Source organism: Rhipicephalus microplus, chromosome 1 (genome assembly GCF_043290135.1).
Source record: "Rhipicephalus microplus isolate Deutch F79 chromosome 1, USDA_Rmic, whole genome shotgun sequence".
Lineage (NCBI taxonomy): Eukaryota > Metazoa > Arthropoda > Arachnida > Ixodida > Ixodidae > Rhipicephalus > Rhipicephalus microplus.
The window spans coordinates 247089657-247111056 of NC_134700.1; the positions used below are offsets into that span (position 1 = coordinate 247089657).

The following is a 21400-nucleotide window of genomic DNA, read 5'->3' on the forward strand; positions in this document are numbered from 1 at the left end:
GGGTGAGGGGGTGGTGTACTGGTGTAGCTTGAGGGGGGAAAGTGCCCCTTTTGTATCCTCCTGCCAACGCCCATGCGTTGCGTCAGGTGTTCGCGAGAGCGTTATTTCAAAGGTGCCGCTGAGGCCCAAGCTGTGCACGTCGGCGACAACAGCTGCGACTGTTACGGTTACGTATCAGGTGGCATCGTCGCCCCAATGGTTGTCACATGCTGTTTGCCACAACGGCTCGGGTGGCACGAAAACGTGACGAGACGGCTGAGCTATAGCTGAAAAGCACGCGGACTTCAAAAGCGTGCACAGGCGAATACGCAGCTTCTCGGGGCGATAGCTCCACTCCCTCCGGGTACACGCCCAGAAAAACGCCTTGTTGCGTAATGCTAATATTCAAGCTCAGGCAAGGTTACGTATACGGCGAAAAGGCCTCTGCGTACCCGAGGCGAGTCTCTATAGTTCCGCCATTGTGAAGGGCGCTCGCTACATACAAGTTCATTGTCTTAACTGAATGTATGTTTTAACTGAATATGGAAACATCCGCCCATATGTATACGATTGAGCAGTAGCCTACGTGAAGCGTCGTGTTTTAGGGACCGCAGTGGAAAGGTATATAGATCAGCGATAGATATAAGGGACGCTTAAATGATTAATAGCGTAAAAGTGGGGACTTAAGGACCAAAAAAAGGAGTATAGGCCAAATAAGTTCAGTCTGCTGTAAGGTGTATAGAGTCGGGTTGCGATTTTTGCATGTAAATATAGTGTTGTTATTTAGAAGTATAAAAAAACATTAATTTTTTTCCCTCTCCATCTGCGTGTGTGTCTTGCAGCCTCAATTGCGTAGTGGTCATCCAGCCTTGATTTGGTTGGTTAAAATTTCATTGGTAGTCCTGCACAGCGTTCGGCGACCGAGGGAACGTCGAGGCCTTGTCTCACCGCCGCTTCGTCAGCCTGCTGGACGGAGTTTATTAATTTATTTAATTATAATGCTTTGCGACGGTGAATAAAGAGAGTTAGGGCAGGACGGCTAAAATGTGTCTCGATTTCGTTGTTGAACAAGCGCAGTATAACATCATTTTTGTTATGCTCCCGAGATAAAAAAAAAAAGAAGAAAGGCGTTGCCTATGCGTGTAATTGGCGGGGCATTATATTCCACCCCCCCCCCCCATATGTTTTCCTTCATACAAAAAAAAGGGGGGGTAGGGGAAGAGGCTTAACCAAGAGCTTCATCGAGTGCAGACGTAAAGCTGCAAGACGGGGATTAGCCGGGCTTTCGACACTCCTCGCTGATCGGCTCTGGTTCATAATCTGGCCTTAAGCGCTAGACGACTTATACCCAGCCCTGTCGACATTGGTGGTCTAATTCCGGCATAAGTTCAACCCTATACGCGTACCACGAGATCGGACGGATCCAAACCACCCTGCTTTCGGCTACGTCACTGTTGCACGCAACATGAGCATTTAGTGATTGATTGATATGTAGGGTTTAATGTCCCAAAACCACCATATGATTTTGAGAGAAGCCGTATAGTGGAGAGGGCTCCGGAAATTTCGACCACCGGGGGTTCTTTAACGTGCACCCAAATCTGAGCGCACGGGCCTACAGCATTTTCGCCTCCATCGACAATGCATGCAGCCGCCGAAGTCGGAATGTGATCGCGCGACCTGCGAGTCAGCAGACGAGTACCTGATCCACTAGACCACCGCGGAGGGGACATGAATACTTGCTGCATCATGCATGAATGACAGCATAATGTCCATGAAATTCGAATATTGTGCCGGTGGACGGCCAAGAATTACATTAACGCAAAATACGAGTGCACGTTCGGCCACCACGATATCAAGTACATGTGACAACCAATCCATGAAGGCGGTGGTAGATTGTGACTGAATACAACCCTGTCTGCAGCGTATACAGAAAAGTAAGCAGTAGGTGGCAGGTTCGTAACGACGCATCCGCGCTGCTGATTTCGTTTCATGTATTCCTAATCCCGCACTGAAGAAGCAAGCGACGGCTTCATGCCCAACGGGGTGCGTCCCGGGGGGTTCCTCGTATAACGAGCAACAACAAGGCCAGCCAATCCCTCAAAGACGCGCTGTTAACAGCGACTTGCAGACGCCCAAGCCTGTCATTAGGAGGCGCCCGCGGCGGAACCGGTGCCACGGTCAATGCCGCCTCATCGCCTGCATGCACCAGTCCTGTCTAGCGGGGTCAGATTGCAACCCACTTCGAAGAGCGGCAAAGAATAGAAGCCGGCGTTGAACAGCAACAAGCCACCGGAGTCTCTTCTGACCGTTGCTTCTCCCGGTGTGCGACAAGATCGGCTTCTGTCGTTCTCTCACGTTCGTTCGGTTCAGGTTCGGGAGCGAGGACCATGCAGGACCAGCTATTCGATAAATAAAAGGACGGCACGAAGCGAAGGCATAGAGAAAGAAGAAGACGAAGGACTGCCGCCACCATCAGTCACTGTCCGCCAAGCGACGAGCAACCGCGAACAAGTGCTCTTTCTTGGCTGCAGCGAACGCGGCAGGTGAGAGAGAGTGAGAGAGAGAAAGAGAGAGAGAGCACTGCGACAAGTCCGATGAAGCACTTGCGTGCAGTTGTGAAGCGGCCGTGAATGGCGCGTTGTCATGTGACCAGAGAAGCCAAGCGAGGCTCGTCGCTTCCACCTGTTCGGGCCAGCTGGAGAACTCCAAAAAGCTGGTACCAGCTATGAACGATTTTACGCAAGACTTGTGGGCGCCGCCACCTTGGGCTTGTAAACGAACGTTTTCCTAACCGGGTTAAGCGAATATTTCGTGACGTGAATTAATAAGGTTATGAAGCGTCGAATGCTCCGACCCAACGGTTTTCATGCGTACACGTCCACCGCAGCACTGTTCGGAGTACACTGTTCGCTTATTTTGTTACAATACGCAAAACGGCAGAGCTTAATGTGGTAGCACCGAAACCCACCCGTAAGCTGGCCTATACATCATTTGGAAATGCCGGCGGCCAAGGGTCAGACATTGCACGATTCAGAAAACGTGGACATCTTCATGGGAGGGGAGGAGGTGATTTTAAATGAAAAGAGGAGAAAAGTGAGCCCCGTAACTGTCTCTCAGGGGGAGGACACCTCAACAGTAGCTCACGAGGGACGGGGGTAGAGAAGGGATTAAACGATAGGATTAAAATGTGTAGAGATAGAGAGAGAGGAAGGAGAGAGCGATGCGCAGGGACAGCGAACGACGGAAGTAAGGAGAAGACAGGAAAGATGGACACGGTTGCAGGAGTCCGAGGACCACTGGCGAAAGCTCTTGTCGGCGTCAGGAGATGGCGTAGGGCCAGCCCAGTCAGCCAGAGCTACGCTGGCGTCGGAGATCGCGAGGGCACAACCGGTCGGCAAGAAAACCAGCAAGCGACGCCATCTTCATAGAATATCACACCACTGGGTATCACTTTCCAAGCTTCGGTAGTCTAAGAAAGGCTGTTGCATGGCATGCATGACATTTATGGACGCTATTTCACTATATAACTTAACAACATTTATCACTAATTCAGTGAGCGCCAGGAGCAGATAAATCAGATAATATGTATTAGCAGAGGGCTCAGAGGTCGGCCTGAGTTGTACATGGTTTTCGCTTGATGGATTCCGTGCTGAACGGCTGCGTCGTCCACGATCTTCGACGCTGCAGCGTAGCTCTCGCCGATCGGCCCGCCGATTGCGCTCTCTTGAGTCGGTGTAGCTCTCGCCGATCGACGCCCCGTCCTCGGACTCCTTCGGCCGTGTCCCCCACCTTTCTCGTCTCTTCCCTCCTCTTTCTTCACTCGTGTGCAGCGAGTGCACCACCTTCTATATCTTTCTACTATTGTTTTAGGTGCCCCTCTTTGCAAGGAAAAAAATGAAGAATTTTCCAAAAAATTGCTTTCATTTAATGCTCACGAGTGCGGTTCTCATACAACAACTCAAAACTGTCCAGAAGGCCCACAATGCGGCGGTGAGGCCAGGCCTCCCCGTACTTACGTGGGAGCGGCCCGCAATCCTACCCCTACAAAACGGGGGTGGAATGACGATAGTTATAGCGCGAGAAGAAAACGGCGACACAGAGACAAGAAGGACACGAAAGACACGTGTGGCAGCTTGGGCTAGTTGGTATGGCATGACGATAGTTATAGCGCGAGAACAAAACGACGACACAGAGACAAGAATGACTCTTGTCTCTCTTGTCTCTGTGTCGTCGTTTTGTTCTCGCGCTATAACTATCATCATGCCATACCAACTAGCCCAAGCTGCCACACTTCTAAGGGGGTGGAATCCTTCACGACCCCAATGAAGTTTTTCATTCATCCATCCATCATTCCCCCTCCCCTACAAGGCACTGCGCTATGTCGCCAATTCAGCAGACAGAAATTAAGTGCCTCTTTTCCTTTTCTTCAAGAACCACTTACTGACACGGTTGGCTCTAGTCTGCGGCTATAGCCAACTTTTTGCGGGGGGAGAAAACGTTACGAAGGACAACGTTAAATTGACACTGAACTGACACGTAAAAGCGTGTTCAGACAGATAAACTATTCCTATTTATTCGAACTCTCTTGTCATTAATTTCGGTGCATACAGGTTAATTATTAAGAGAGGAAATGAAGGTTGGGGTTTCATTTCTTGAGTTTTGCGCCGAAACCAGAGTACATGGACATCAGTGCGACGGCACAAATTCGAAGCCCTTTTTGGGCATTTTTGTCAACACTGTTTTTAATGAAAATTTCTGAAACTTACTCTATTTTCATTAAGCCTTTATGTTCTTTAGAACGGCATAAACAATTTCCAGCAATAGCCAATTCCGTAGCAGATGTCGTCAGAACATACGACGTGACGGCGATCTGGTTGACGTCGGTCAAGAGGGCTTCGCCAGCTGGTTATTTTCTTTTTCTTCGTTATTCCAAGATTTTTCGCCATTCCGCTCGCTCGCACGATAAGCGTCAACACACTCCCGAAGCAGGCAGGCAGTCTTGGCGATAGAGCCACAGGCAGGTTCTTTTTTTTACGAATTCTCGCACATGCAGGCGAGTTTCGGAGTCCGGAAACGCCGAACGGGGCCCCCGGCGGGTGAGCCCTGGGCGCAGGCCAAGTGCAACACGGGACCGAGTCACGACAGCGGCCCAGCCACGAAGACGGCCAGCGAAACGCTGGCTGCGAGGTCCAGGTGGAACCGAACACGGATCACCGCCGCTGGGAATATCGGTTCGACGAGCGCTTTGCGACATCATACACGTGGTGCGTTGATATCGCTCTTTCGCAATACGCGTCACGACAGCCATTTCGAGGGACCTCACTTCTTCGCACTCATACGCTAATAATAATATTATTATGTGGGGTTTAACGTCTCAGAACTACCATATGATTATGAGAGACGCCCTAGTGGAGGGCTCCGGAAATTTCGACCACCTGGGGGGTTCTTTAACGTGCTCGCACTCATGCGCTGACGGGAAAGAACGTGGTTGAGCGGATTGACGGGTTGACCATTCAGAGGCCAAGTGCATGGGCTAGAAGCCAAGGAGGATTTCAAATCATTCGCGCGATGCGGTTATCAACGGCGGGCAGAATTCCAACTCGCGACCTGTTGATAAGCGGACTGGAACGCCGCAACAGCTCAGCCATCGCTAAGGTTGCATCTGTAAAACATTTCACTCTCTTTCACAGGACAAGCCGGCGGCGCTCGTCTGTGTCTCCTGTCAGGCCCGTGTTCACAAACTAACCTTATCCTTATATACCTTATGTTTTGTCTCAAACTTCGGTATGTACAATCTACAGATACCATAAGGACACAAAAAAACGGTAACAGTGTAAAGATTACGATAACAGTGGTTTGCTATTTCCGGCCTACTATATAAAACGCATGCTAAAGGCACAGACACGATAACGACAAGGGGAGACACGTATAAGTTAGAAGTGTGGCGGTTTGGGCTTGACATGACGATAGTTATAGCGCGAGATTAGAACGACGACAAAGGGACAAGCGGTCGTCCTCTTCTTGTCCCTTTGTCCTCGTTCTGTTCTCGCGCTCTAACCATCGACACGTATAAGGTTAGTTGGCGAACACGGGCCTGAGTCACGCCGCATTTCACCGTCTACCAAACGGCCTTCCTCGACAACACCACTGTTATCAATGTGAGAGAGAGAAGGACAAAAGTGCATTCCCACGTGCTCGACGCCTCGACCACGTATACCACATGGACGAGAAAAGTTCGAGTACATCCAGACATATGAAACATCGCGTTTTATACTTGACACAGTATGTATAGTTCCACCAACGTGAAAAACTGAACGCACATTTCTACGACACTGCCCAGTGGCCGCTACCTTGTTCGGAAGTGTCGTCCTATAATTGGATGAGAGAAACGCAATGTTCAGAGCGGACTGCAAAAGCAAAGGGGGAGAGGGAACGACCAATACCATTTTAGAAGGTAATGCAGTTCCGGGGGCCTGTTTATTTATTTAACTGCTGCCCTCGGCGTTAGGCGCACCACATCACATTTTCAACAACTAGCGCTTTTGCAAAAAAACGCACGGTCGCGACAGCGCTTGGTAACTTGCCAACAGGCGGTGTCCCAGTCAACACCGGCCTCCTCACCTGGCACCCAACGGTCTTACGCCAAATGTTCTGTTCTTCTGAACAGAGAGAGAGAGATACAGCGCGAACAACAAGGGGGTGTGAACGGGTCACAATGTCTCAATGAGGTGTCGAGCGACGGCGAGATCCATTGTTAGTGGTGGCGGTGTCGATTACGAGGCACAGCGAAAGCGCGCGAAAAAAGAGCGTCTTCAACAGACCGTGCATGGAGCGGCACGTCGACCCCGCAACATCGACAGCGCGCACCGTTCGAACAAGAGTCACGTTTCACTTGTTGCCGGCGGCAGCAGCCTCTCGAGAAGAACAGAGTTCGCGCTTCCATGACGTTAGTCTATCGAAGGTGGCAACTCCGCTAAGCTGTTCGCAAGCTGGAAGTGAGAGCAACGAAAATACACGCTGTCCTTGCAGTATGTTTGTTTTCGTGGCACTTTACACTGTATACTGCGAGCCGAAAACTGCGCGGAACGTATAGCCAGTCTAGTACATAGCAACTGTTTACGGAAGCGCATGCGCTGGAGTATAGGGGGCGCATCTGAAGGATATTATGCATACATATCGGCATGGGCGTCGGCAGGATTTTTTTTTTTTTTTTTTGCTTGGGGGCGCAAACCCGTGTCTGCATCGCGGCGGGGGAGGGCAAGGAGCGCTGCTGTTGCTGGGGTGGGTGGCGGGGGAGACAAGTGCCAGTGCGGCTGGGGGAAGACATGCCCTTTTGCACCCTCTCCCCCCGTCAACGCACACGCAGTGAAGAGCCCGAACCCTCCACACGAGTGTGCGACTGCACGTACTTATATACAAACTGAGAATTTTTCAGAGGGCAGAGTTGACACCCCAATCACACCACCTCCACCCCACACACGTACGCACATTTCGAAGGCACAAAGTCAACGGTGCCAAGTCCAGGAGGCGAATGAGCCCATAATCAATCTGAGGACAATGGAAACACGTGAATGCCCGTGTGCTCAGATTTGGGTGCACGTTAAAGAACCCCAGGTGGTCGAAGTTTCCGGAGCCCTCCACTGCGGCGTCTCTCATAATCATATGGTGGTTTTGGGACGTTAAACCCCACATATCAATCAATCAAACACGTGAATGCCCTTATATCTGATCACAACATTATACGTCCTCACGATGTCGTTTTCAAACTCACGAAATCGACCATTTAGTAGGCGTGTACTCGGGAGTTTTGTTCGCGAACAAAACGTCACGCTCATTTCGCGAACAAATAATGAGGCCGTCATATGAATGCGAAGAAGAAAGGACGCGGTGCGAGCTGGTGCCGAAATTTCACAACGACGGTCAACCTGGTCGGTCCGCACGAATCGGGCACCGATCAAGGGGTGCAGAAGATTACGAACCGGGTCCCGATGGTATGATACGTTTTTTGTTTGTTTGTTTTGGTTCATACACGCAACACAAGGCCGAAAAAGGATGGAGGGACTGTCGTTGCGCACGTGTTGTGTCCTTCCTAATATAGCCGTCCGCACGGGGAAAAAAAAAAGAGGGGGGGGGGGGGAGGGGTGCACGTATACCTTGCACAAAGACCCGTTTCGGCTTCGATACATTTGTGCTGTTGTTTTCTTCTTTAATATTAATGACGAACCTATGCATAAGCATTCTCCTGTTACAAGACTGTTAATTCCATTTGAAACAAACTTTGAACGGCCCCGCCGCGGTGGGCTAGTGGCTAAGGTACTCGGCTGCTGACCCGCAGGTCGCGGGCTCAAATCCCGGCTGCATTTCCGATGAAGGCGGAAATGTTGTAGGCCCGTGTGCTCAGATTTGGGTGCACGTCAAAGAACCCCAGGTGGTCGAAATTTCCGGAACCCTCCACTGCGGCGTCTCTCATAATCATATGCCAAGCCCCACATATCAATCAATCAATCAAATTTTGAACGCGCGCCACGCAGGAAACTCCTTCCATACGCCCGACCTTGGTGCTGCGCAAACGACCAAGTCGCCCTATACTGTGGGCGTCAATTTAGTGGCGGGCCAAAACGAGCGGCATCAAGCCGTCAGCTACTTTCATGGCGGCGGGATGAACGCACTCGTGTCTTCACGGTCGTTGCAATCATCTACGTGAGCTAAAACTGCGTGCTTTCCCACGGCGAGATATTCAGCTCTTCCACCAAATTAGCCGCATACTTACAGCGCGTTCCACACCCAACGGCCAGTGCACTACATTACTGTTGTCATATTTCGCGAATTTTAGGAACCCACCGTGACACAGCCCCTAATGACCTTAACAAGAGAGAAGGGGAACCATGAAGGAAACTTTCACCAGAAGAAAGATGTGTTGATTTTTTTTTTCCCGCGCGTGCTCGAACACACACCTCTTGCGTTAATGTGCCGTTGTCTAACAATCCTTAAACCGCGATTTCCCTCAATACTCGTGCCTGCAACAGCTTATCACGGTGAGACTCGCCTGCACTATTACCCCCTTTTCCTCCCCTCAGCCTATACTCTCTGCCCCGAACCTCGTGCTTCTGCTATCCTTTCCCATTGCCCGGCGGATCCTCCCTCGCGGGCCTTCGAGCGTCTTAAGACCTGGGAAACCCTGCTGTGTCTAGAGGACCCTGTAGAGAAGACAAAGGCTACCAACCGGGCTGCCAGTCATGGACCACTACTAAGTGAACGCTTTAGCGCACCGGTATCGTGCGGGTGCCCGGTAGCCTGCGCGCTCCAAACTTCTGTTTCAATAAAGTTTTTTTTCTCCTCCTCCTATACCTCGGCTTTGTGATGCTTTTAAGAGACATTCATAAGGATAGCTAGCTGAGCAGCTTTAGGTCGGTCGTGAGGGCGGGTACGAGATACGGTTGCAGGGAAAGCTTTCGTGAGCCGCACGTCGCTATCCAAAAAAAACTACGAGTGCTGCGGAAATTCTGAGGCGTTCAAATGAACGGGTATCGCAGGAAATTATTACACAAACTGATATACCCCGGTTTGACGTTATATAAGCGCAATTGCTTGCGTCGAATCCGAGTATTTCAGATACGGTCTTCAACAGGGTGCAGCTGTGCACTACGAACACTGCGAAATGTATACGTTTTCCTGTATTCGCTAAGATTCGTTTACTTTCACAATGTCGTATTATGAGTTCTTATCCGTGGCTGAATAGCAAGCTAGCATCACACTGCGCTATCGTCAATACACAGTAACTCAATGAGCTTGCCTCTCGACTTTCCTATCACCCAATAATGATTTCTTGAAGACTCATTTACATTAGCTCGATCAAAGGCTCATTCGAGTGAAAATACTCATACGCGATGCCAGACACTGCGCCGAGCAGATTTACGTGCTCCGCATTTTCAAAAGGCGGAGAGCACACTCAACATCTGCTGCACGCCGACATGACCCCTCTACGGAATTTATAATCGAAGTCCGAACATTAAACACAGAAAGCTCTCACAATATACGGTAGTCGACCTGTTTCGAGTGGTGCAAGGAGAGCTAGGTCACCTGACTCGCACGAAAGCGTGCCATAAAGTTGCTCATCATCACCCTTTAAATCCCTCACCCCACGTCATCCCTAACAGCGGCCAAGAGTAATCCTTTCCTTTCAATGAAGCTCACATTCACGTGGGGGATGGACTTACCCAAGTGCTTTTTACGACTTCTTTGAACTTTGCAGTGATGGAGCGGTGCAAAGTGTTGCCGAGAAGGGCCGTTCCAATTTTTGCAGGGCTGCTGTTATAATAATGCTCACGGACGGCACAATCGGAAAACGCAACCACCGTCGCATCGCGACACCACTGAACCGATCTGGGAAAACAGTACGCAATTTCTTAGCAGTGAAGCCTAGTAAGGATAATCTTGGAAGATGACACCTCGACACTGAAGTGATTCGAAGGTTTTTATGAGGTTCGTTTGGTGAGAGTTTTGGAGGCCGAGTCGTCTGACCGAGAAATGAGTCAAATAAAGCGCACTGCTTAGGCGGCTGAGAAACATGTCCAACTTTAAACGCATTTATGTCACGTGATCATCGTCCTTAAGGTTTAAGCACTGGCCTTTTATAAAAACATGCGCTGAAGATTAGGCAGTCATTGATAGAGTGATGTTATGCTGAGTAAGACGAGCGAGGAAATGTACGAAATGAATCGGCGAGGTCACTGATCGAAAGATGAATTACGCACTTATTTGGGCACAGCCAGATCTCAGAGGAAAGTCAAGATGACAAACTGACGTTAAGAAGAATCGTTTCTTAAGTGTGCGCACTGATCGAGAACGAATACTTATCGATCTTACTGACCGTTGCGTGTTTTGAAAGCGTCCATTCCGCAACTGTTACCTTGTAGCAGTCGAAACGATTTTTCTCTGTGCCGGCACTTCCAGCCAGGATAATTGATTGATTTGTGGGGTTTAACGTCCCAAAACCACCATATGATTATGAGAGACGCCGCAGTGGAGGGCTCCGGAAATTTCGACCACCTGGGGTTCTTTAACGTGCACCCAAATCTGAGTACACGGGCCTACTTCCAGTCAGGATAGATCCCATCGAAGACCCATTAGCTCTACATTTAACGGAACCACAAGGTAGTAATAATGAAGGCATAACAGCATGCAGAACTCAACACGACATACGACTGAGGACCAATTTAATATTGTACATGCTACAGACACGCATCGTCGCTCATTTACATGCAAGAGTGGGCGGCTGATTTAACTATCCACACAGCACGCTTCGCCCAAACATCATGATTCACTTCGCGGAAATGCGTGGATTTTTTTTTTTTTTCTGAGTGCCGGCACTTCGAACGCTGAAAAACAATAATGGTGCATGTCGAAGAAAATAAACGAAAGCTGCAGTGGAGAACACAATAAATATTTTGTTTCGCGACGTTAATCGACCTGCGCATTAGCCTTTCCGCACATGCGACGACTGTCAAGGTGTTCTTCCAACGATTTCAGTTGAAACGTGGAAGATAAAAAAAAAGTTTGCATCGCAATATCGATAATAACCAGAACACGAGTTCTGCCGGACGATGTGACGGGTCCGCTTGCAGGAGAGGCGCGCATATAATCTTTGGCGAAGTTCTTGTTCCGCGCGCTCTTTTTTCATGCGAATGTTTTCATTCGAAGGGGAGAGCAGCAACCATTGCACGAATTCCCAAGGTCAGCGGCACTTGTTGCGGCGGCCAAACAAGGTAGGAACGAGGGAACCCCTGTGGAGAAGCGGGGCCCCTCGTTCGCTCCTCGAGCGAGAGGAAAGACGACGCCCTGTATCACACACACGTGCACAACAATGCAGTACACGAGGGAGTGGCCAAACCGCGACTTTTCTTCAGGTATTCTCCAGTGAATCTGCTGAAAAAGGTTTGGATACCAGCCCGACGCGCGCTCCACAGGTGGCCGCCGCGCCGCAGATTGACACAGTCCGAACCCGGCCTCAGGGGAACGCGTGGAATACACGTAGCACAACTAGGAGCGCAAATTTATGCTCTTGTACTACATTTCGGTTAGGGACATTCGCAGATAAAGCAGATCGTCGAAAATTCATGATAACGTGCACAGCAGCCGTAAGCTGCTGGGGTGCAACACACGCCGTGTTTCAGATCACAGGTGTTGTGCGAGTAGCCGTCGCGCATAAGCGCGGCTTGCGTAGCGAACCAGAATGAAATAGGCGACGACTCCGTTGGCGACCGCGCCTCCGCTGGTGAAGCACACTTTGTTGATCTTATATTCGGCGAGCTCCAAGTTTGGGCAGCGGGAGGAAAAGAAACGCGCAGACCGGCGCGCGCCCACACGTCTTGCAGCAGCGGAGATGCGGAACGAGTGCTTCGCTAAGCCCACGCACGCCGCTTCTCCGACACACCGAATGCTTCTCGGCAGGGCCCACCATAACCACCCGTGGGAGCTTTTTGAAATAGCACAGCCACTACCGCAACGGCGAAGCAACTGAGCGTGACCCTAGCTACAACGCCAAGGAGAACGGTAATACACGCTGGAGCGTAAACATGCATAGCAAGTGCGCCGCAGTACACGTACTACAACTCATTCCGAGTTTCCTCCATCGGATAAACGCTAGGCGCAGGTGAGCGCACGATGAGGAGTTTCGGACTCCGGTCATCGATCGGCGAAGACATCCCGCATCCAAACCGCGAAACGTCCCGCAACGAACTTTCGGAATGCTCGGAGAGCCCCACGCGGGCGCACTGTTCTTTGCCAGAAGACAAGCGCACGTTAAAAGAAAAAACACGCTCTCCACTTACAGGCTTTCGATGGTCACGCCGTTTTCGACGGTCTGGTGTTCGGAGACGGAGTATCCAAAGTAGCTGCCCTTGGTCCCCTGCTTCAGAAGAGGTAGCCTCGGTTCCAAGTTGAAAGCACGCACACTGGCTAACAAGCCCACCACTGTTATGAGTAAATACATGGTCCGATCAGTCTTGAAAACACGCAGCGACGTCCGAAAGCTTGTTACGTTCCGCGTAAAGCACATACACCGCCCCACGCCCACAACCCGCAGGCCTTCGGTAGTTTCAACGTTCGCACGCGGGGCCTGCCACTCCTGCCCGCCTGCGTGCAAACTTTAATAAACCGCGTTGCTGGCGGAGCGCGCGATGCCCGATCCGGCTGCTCTCCTCTTGCGCCTCCTCTCTCACCGAGTCCCATAACCTACTGCGCCACTAGCGGTAATATAAGTAACTTATTCCTGGCTTCTTCACTCGCGTTTGTGCCAATGTGAACATATATAAGCAAGTTTAAAATGTCCCATCTTTTTATATTTGTCCGCGTCTAGGCTCACGCTTAAGAAGCTGATTTTTCTCCAACTCTCGGTGCTGTCAGTAGCTTGATTTCGACTATCATTAGTCCCATCGCGGCACGCATCACGGCAACAGCAGGCGACAGTTTGCGTCTGCTATCAGTAGACTGAGAGTTATTGGCAGACTTTACAGCTGTTTCATCTCTTTTTCCCCTCCGTGTTTCGACAATAAAAACAGTGTACTGGCGTGCGGCGGTGCTAGAGTAAAACTACAATGTCATTCAGTGCAATAACGCGCAGGTTTAAATCTGGCATACGTGTATCACCAAAAACTTTCCATGGCGTGCATGGCGAGCACACTTCCAGTTCAGTACAAGGTAAACCTCGGCTTGAACACTGTAAAATGTTTCTCGAGTGCTAGCACGTATATTCCTGATTGCATAACTTTACGCAGCACCCTCAACGTTCCGACCTGAAGACCCGTTGAAAGGAGTTCGGGTACTCGACCTAACTAGGTGAGGAGGAAAAAAAAAAAAGAATTCGCATGTCCGAAATTTTCTGCTACATATTGTATCGGTTATAAAGCTGGGTGTGGTCATACGTTCAACCGTTTCCAGGATATTGGCAGGCCCGTACTGCTCCATGATTCTTGGTGACTTGGGTGCCGAGATCATCAAAATCGAAAGACCAGGTAAGAATGACACTCTGCTCCTTTTGAGTAATATGTTACCAATTGCTTCTATTGGTGAACAATGAATTATTTGCTGTGCTGCAGGTGTCGGAGACGAAACACGAAATTGGGGACCGCCTTTTCTTGAAGATCAAAGCTGCTATTTTCTGTCAGTAAACAGAAACAAAAAGGTTCATTCTACGCACACTTCTTGCTCTCTTTCTCCCATCATGAATAACAGTGATTCCTCCTTCGATTTCACTTTTCAGAGCGTAGCCGTTGACTTGAAAAGCGTCGAAGGCGTTAGTCTGATAAAGAAGGTAAGCGTTACATTAGGAGCATCGAGCACACATTTGAACACTGGTAACTTTTAAAACAGATTGCTGGAACATCTGATGTCCTGCTAGAAAACTATCTTCCTGGAAAACTGGATTCCCTTGGTCTCGGATACAAAGATATTAGGGCTGTTGCTCCTCAGATTATCTACTGCTCCATAACCGGTACGTGTAGAGAATGCTTCCTGTCACTCACAGATATCGGTGAATCAGTGTCTCAGGTGCTTTGCAGCAATTTAGCTTAAAATCAGCAAACAAACAGCCAAAATAATTAAAAAAGAAAGACACTATAAAAAGAAAGCAGTGTGATTGCCTGTATCCTAAACCTGACATTCGAAATTCTCCTCCAAGTCCACTGAGCACCAACTACAATACTGCTTTTTCTGAGTATTGGATCTCGGATGATCCAAACTGTGAAGGACATACACCACAGCATTCTGCTTAGATATCTGCGTGGCTTATGGATAATGTATGCTGTTGATATGTCTGCCATGTGACAGGACCGCTAGCATGACAAAAAGTAGCCACGCCTCTGTTAAAACTTAGGCAGTCATGAACAGTACTACAAAGTGTAAACTTGTGATGTGCAAGCCAGACTTTATGCAATATTTTTGACCTCACTTCAAGAGTTCTACTCCTAAACCATTAGTTAGTGAGGAAAACCAAAACGCTGTACAAACCAATGTGATAATTCTTTGCAAAACCGTGTGTGTCTCGGTTCTCATTAAGGTTGTGTCTAACAAAAAAAAAATGAGCCCCTAGAATTCTCCTTTTATTTCTAAAACTGAGTATCATTATTACATTTTTGTCAGGAACAACGCTCCCACATGGGCACAAATACGTCAATTTTTAAAACAACTTTTTCCACATTGGTCTGTCGCTGCCTTCTTTCCCACCATCATACTGTCAGACTAGACGAGAGGTCATCACGCACTGGGCTAGTGTTTATAGAGGCACCACCATGCTAACAGTATAATACCAAGTAAGACTACATAAATGCACAAGCACTACGATACACATACAGTCATCACTTCCAATACCCTGAAGCACTACAGTACACTACAGAATTATGTCATATGCCAAAGTTTTTCTCATGGTACTACTTTTCTAATTACGACAATTCATTTAAGTAGGCACTGTTCACAGAAAGAATTACTACGTGTGGGTGTTTGAGAAAATAGTCAGCACACATGTTTAGCAGCAGTCGTTAGACAGTGAGCCACAGACAGAAAATGATCACAATCATGCACTGGCATGTGCTCCCTTAGTCCTTGTTCTTGTTCCCCTATTAACTGTGGTGCACACCCAGAGTGGGGGATCGGCCAAGAACCGCAGCACCGTCTTCGCCTTCTGTTTCGCTTACAGAACAAGTGGTGACTCCCGTGGAGTGGAATGCAATAACTCTGATGGACGAGATGAGTACAAAAAAAAAAAAAGAATGAGAGATATTTTAAGGAAAAAAAAATCTCTTCATAAGGTGATATTTGAACCTGCGTATCCACGATCCGGTGGGGAGCATCTTGGACTCTCGGCTATCCAGGCATGCTAGCAGAACATGGCGTAGTGTTGTATAGTAAGGTACAGCAAGGGGTGGGAAAAGGAGGTGAGGGTGAGGAGAGCTTTGAGGGAAAGAAGTATAAGAGAGAGTAAAGCATAGCATAGTATGAGAGAAAGAAAGATTGAGAGAGAATCAAACGAGGAGAGACTGAGACAAAGAGGGAGCAAAAAACACAGGGAATGATGTACAAAGACAGAAAATAGGGAACAGAGAGAAAGAAAATAGAAATAAACCGACAAAGAAAAAGCATAAACAACAAAGGGAAAATGAAACAGAAAGCTCGCAAAATAAAAACAGCCGGTACTACATAGGTACCCATAAGCTCTGCAGTCTCTTTAGCATTGTGCCTCCAATGCAAGATATGTTTTTTTTAATATGAGTTCATAAATTGTAGAACTTAGAGTCTTATGAAATGAAAAAAAAAAATAAAGTGTATTAAGAGAAGATGTTGAAGTGGATCAAACTGAGCCACACCAGTAGGGCCAAACTGATTACGCTCGCAGGAGCAAAGCCTACGATTTATGTGTTAAGTGGATTGTGCACAACCGCGTGTGGTACAAAATTTGTGTATATACGTGTATGCCGTAGCAACTACTGCAAGCTGTGCGAACAGTGCTCCAGGTCACTTTTTGCTTGAATCAACGCTTGCAGATGCTTTCCCTGTAAAAGTGTTGATACACCAACTCGAACCACAGGTTACGGACAAAAAGGACCGTACAGAGATCGTGCAGGCTATGATGTCATAGCTGCCTCGATGGGAGGTCTGCTACACATCACAGGACCACGTGGAGGCGAACCGTGTAAAGTCGGTGTGGCAATCACAGACTTGGCAACTGGCCTGTACGCTCATGGAGCAGTCATGGCTGCACTTCTGCAGCGAAACCGCACGGGCAAGGGACAATGGATTAACTGCAATTTATTTTCAACTCAAGTACGTAGCTCAGCACTGCTGATGAGATGTTGGCAATAATGGTAAAACCTTTCTCGATTAGTTCTGTACCCTTTGTCTGCCATGTTTTTTCTAGACAAACCAGCCAGATTCAAGGAGGCTAATTTGTGGCTATTTATTGATCTGTTTGCTATGCACGTGCCATAGCAATCAATGGGCAGACCATTGGAATATATGAATGGACATAAAGCAGAGCTGGAGTCCCACTTCAAACTTCGCCTTGCATTCTCTTTTATGCACCCTTGAAATGATTTGCGCTGTAAACAGAGCAAGAGAAATATGCTAATGCTGACCTGTGTTATGTGAAAGCAGAGTGGCAAAAGCTTGGAAAATTTCAATACTTTTGTACTTGTCTAAACGTTCCACCCCTTATAAATGAACAGGAATATTTAAATAGATATACTTGCAGACTTTTCACCGACAGTCCAAGAACCCATTGTTTGTAAACTTATTTTCATCCATTGATTGATTGATTGATATGTGGGGTTTAACGTCCCAAAACCACTATATGATTATGAGAGACGCCGTAGTGGAGGGCTCCGGAAATTTAGACCACCTGGGGTATTTTCATCCATTAATTCTAGTCACTGATCCCAACATAATGCAAACCTTTGAGCAAGTAACATTTACAGGAAAATATCAAGTCATCCATGATGACTAATTATTCATTCATTGTAATATATTATCCAAGCTTCTCATTTCTTTAGTTGTACTACTATTGTGTTTATTGCTAGTATATAATATTTCTCCATTTATACGTGATACAGACATGACATAATTTGCACATATATAAGTTACATATAAGATACATTTAAATAAACAGTACGGTCGATTATTTGAGGGCAGCACAAAAAGCCTTTTGGCAGAACCATACACAGAATACACCAGAGGGACATGAAAAATACTATTTGAATTTCTTTGGTATACATTGACCTGTTCAACTTAGTACGCTGCCTTGAGTATATCTATCTTGAACAAGCAACATATTCTCTGCTCTCGCCTATAGTTAATGCTGTGATTCAGCAGGAAATGTTATACGGGCTTTATGCAGAAGAAGTCCGGGTACAAGCTTAGTATGGCACTAAGCTTGTGTACAAGCTTAGTGCCATACTAAGCTTGTACCCGGACTTCTTCTGCATAAAGCCCGTATAACATTTCCTGCAACTGCTGGGAATTCTATGAAGCCATTTTGTACAAAGTACAAATAATGTGACTACTAAACGTGGTCTTATATGCTTCTTTTTCACTAAGGTATCTGTGCTGGCCAACATAGCTTCCAACTACCTAAACGCTAACCTTGAAGCCAGCCGCCATGGTACAAGTCACGAAAGCATTGTGCCATATGCTGCATTTGGAACGCTCGACGGCTACATCACAGTGGGAGCTGCAAGTGAAGGCCAGTTCAAGGTCTTTTGCAGAGTCCTTGATGTTAGTGAGCTTCTGTCTGATCCTCGGTTCAAGGACAATCCAAGCCGTGTCCAAAACAGGGATGTCCTTATTGAAATTCTGAATAAAAGGTGGGTTGCAGTCAAGAAAATATATAAGTGCATGAAATTTTCATTTCTTAGTCAGCTAAGTATTGGCTTTTGTAAGCAGCTGTATTTTAGTTTAAAAAAATATGCCCCAATAAAACAATAGATTAGAAGAGAAATAGTATAGCTGTAGCAGCGGTCGTGTCCTAAAGACAATGCAATTTAAAGCTTCTGGTTGTGGGCAGATCTTTGGAGTGTGAATTTATATGCTGACACCAGAATCAACAATTAAATGGCAACTTTGGAGCTGTGCCTGAAATCTCTTTAAAATTATGCAGGTTTAAACTGAAGACAACACAAGAGTGGCTGCAGCTTTTTGAAGGTTCGGGCATACCATATGGTCCCATCAACACCATTCGACAAGTGTTTGAAGATCCTCAGGTGTGTGAGCAAACGACAGTGCACCGGTGTACACTAGTTCCAAGGTGGACACAACATTTAAAAAGCCAAATCTAGAGCCGATTTCTCAAGGGCAAACTTGATGCTTTGCTCTATCGTTATAGCCAGTCTTACTTTTAACCTGTCCTTATTGTACTCATTTTCTGAGCTAAACAGTTATTTCCCAAAAAATTTGAAAATTACAATCTTCCCTTTGTTAATTATTTGTTTGGGCATTTATTAATTGAATAGACAACCAATTACTACAACTAGCCTAATGGCTGCTTCTGCATAATTGCGAGAATTGGCAATAAGCATCTAAACTTAGCAAAAAGATTCACATTAAATACTAACATACCGTAGACACTCAATAAGAGGAAATTGGTAAACGAAACTGCACCTTAATTGCAACAGCTGTCTTCCGCACGGTTGGCTTAGTACTTCGATTCTTCAGCTCTACTCACCTCACAGACTATGGAACTCCTGTTAAATAGAACATATTTTCCGGGTCCATTCAGGTTCCATTAAACGAAAGTCTACTGTATTTTGACAGATTATGAGCTTGCACAGCCTTTTGAGTGTGTGTTTTGAGCTAGCAGGTTTGTAGCAGCAGTGCCAAGAGACTTAGTACTTGTTCATTTGCAGGGCAAGGAAATGGTCGTAAAGGTTCCACACAAGACTGCTGGCACGGTGTCCTTAGTCGGTGAGCCACCTCTGCTTGATGAAACAAAGCCTGCAAAAAAACTTATATATGATCGACTATTCCGCTGCCTGAAAAAATAGTAAGCAGTCAGTGCGATGGCCAGGCTTCTGTGCTCCATTTCAAAATTTCATATTTCTGTGTGGCGTGGCATCAAGCCACACATTCTAAATGTTCCGAGTGACTCAAGTGATTATAAACATGGAAGGTCTGCATTGAAATAAAAATAACAAATATAGAAAGTTCATGTGCGTTGTGCAGAAGGCACAAGTATTGAACATAGTTGTGTATTGCACAATGCAAAAACGTGCAGTTACAAGCGCTGCATAATGCGTAGATTACCAGCTTTTAGTCCTGGGAAGAGCTTCGTAGGGCTCCTACAGGAAGCTGCTTAAAGCTAACGTATCTTTCGATGCAAGATTACCACTGGCCTATCTGGACAGAACCTCTTGTATCTGAAGCTGCATTTGTGCACCGAGTAGCATGGCCAGTGTTCTTTGTTACCTATCGTGGAATGCCGTTCCTGCTTAGCACTGCAGCTGTGCTAATTCAGAAAACACACGCTGCTCAAGGGAGTGCCTGCAAACAGTTGTACGGACATGAGCAATATGAAAGGGAACAGTCAAAGTATCTTTCATGGTCATGCCCGCTGAACAGAGTAGGTAAGTACAAAGGTGTTCATAAACGCTCAAGTGGACAGGTATCTTCTGCAATTAAATACCTCACAATATATATATAATCATGATTACACACGAATTCAGAGTATTCTTATTTATCATGACTGAACATCACAGAAACATAGTCCAAGATGTAAAATAATGTGGACATCACTTTGAGCTGTGTGAAATCAGTCTGGTGACGTCATAACTGTGAATTATGCAGGTCCTGCTGTGGAGTTTAGTGATGGCGTGAACAAAGTGCGATCAGCGCCACCTCTACTTGGAGAGCACACAGATGAAGTACTGTCAGAGTACCTCACTGCAGAAGAGATTGTCAGACTTCGAGCCAAGAAGATCATAGCATGAGACAGTTTTGTTGAAAATGTTGGACGCTACGCAGTTTTGAACAAACTCAGTGTTCTTAGGTATGACACAAATGAATACCAACTATGTTTGTATAAAGCTTTTAAAGACTGCACAGTCTGCTAGTTATGACTGGTGTGAATACAAGCACATTTATCAAGAGCACCCCGACAACTTATGTTTAAGCAATGATGCATTCCTTCCAAAACAACAAACGAAACAAGGTTTGCCTACCAAACAATTTAATATTTTAAAAACAGCCATTAGCATGCCTTGATTGCATACATTAAGTCATTCTTGACTCCTTGGACTTTCTTATAAGGTAATGCCTGAATAACACCTATGTCTTGAAAAAAAGCATCAAGGATGATACCATGAGTGGCTAGGCATCACTTTCTTTACCACCAAATAAGGCGATGTGGTGGCTTAACGGTTATTGAGCTTGGCTGCTAGCCTTCTGAATTCGAGTTCCACTCCAGTCACAGTGGTCGCGTGTAATGAGTGATGCCAGCACGTATTAAAAAATACAATGTGCCAATTATCCAGGACCCTCTGCTGCGGTGCCTTTCATAGCTCGAAGTGCTTGGACGTCAATGAACAAAAGAAGAATTTTATATGCTTCTCTTTTGCTAAATACTACATTACTTAGAACTAACAGACAAGAAAACAATAGCTGTCATTTATGGTATTTATCATGTATATGTGAAGAAAGTAATGGATTTAAAAACTACTTGCAGCTGGCAGGGACCAGAACTGTAACTTTTGAATACCCCGCTCGATGCTCTACCACTGAGCTACACGGGTGGCCATTCTTCAGTCCGCTTATTTGCAGTAAATATGTCGTCAATGCGAGGAAAGTGAAGCGGACAAAACGATACTTTGCTGCCAGCAGAGACCGAACCTGCAGCATCAGGCCATATAAATCAGCCAAACATTTTTCAGGAAGGCATGGGCCA

The 21400-nt window shown here is 47.0% G+C and overlaps 2 protein-coding genes across 2 annotated transcripts in view; one reads left to right on the plus strand and one right to left on the minus strand.

Moving 5' to 3' along the window:
- LOC119185248 (integrin alpha-PS1) overlaps positions 1–13138 on the minus strand; it is a 105824-nt gene extending 92686 nt beyond the window's left edge. The window contains exon 1 of the mRNA XM_075892377.1: positions 12810–13138. Within this exon, the coding sequence (XP_075748492.1) occupies positions 12810–13036 (227 nt within the window). The 5' untranslated portion in view covers positions 13037–13138. The remainder of the gene's footprint in view (positions 1–12809) is intronic.
- A 296-nt stretch (positions 13139–13434) lies between these two features.
- On the plus strand, positions 13435–20569 carry LOC119185237 (succinyl-CoA:glutarate CoA-transferase). Its single transcript, XM_037434330.2, has 11 exons — positions 13435–13677; positions 13755–13815; positions 13918–13991; positions 14076–14161; positions 14240–14290; positions 14350–14470; positions 16559–16794; positions 18064–18329; positions 18623–18725; positions 19368–19425; positions 20305–20569. The coding sequence occupies exons 1-11, from the start codon at positions 13575–13577 to the stop codon at positions 20445–20447; spliced, it is 1302 nt and encodes a 433-aa protein (XP_037290227.2). The 5' UTR covers positions 13435–13574; the 3' UTR covers positions 20448–20569.
- Positions 20570–21400: the final 831 nt, after the last annotated feature.

Excerpts from the sequence above, each read along its gene's own strand:
- LOC119185237 (XM_037434330.2), top strand. The coding sequence starts at position 13,575 with ATGTCATTCAGTGCAATAACGCGCAGGTTTAAATCTGGCATACGTGTA. Across the intron at positions 14,162-14,239 it reads CAGTAAACAGAAACAAAAAG|AGCGTAGCCGTTGACTTGAA; the intron begins GTTCATTCTACG and ends TTCACTTTTCAG. Across the intron at positions 18,330-18,622 it reads ATTGAAATTCTGAATAAAAG|GTTTAAACTGAAGACAACAC; the intron begins GTGGGTTGCAGT and ends AAAATTATGCAG.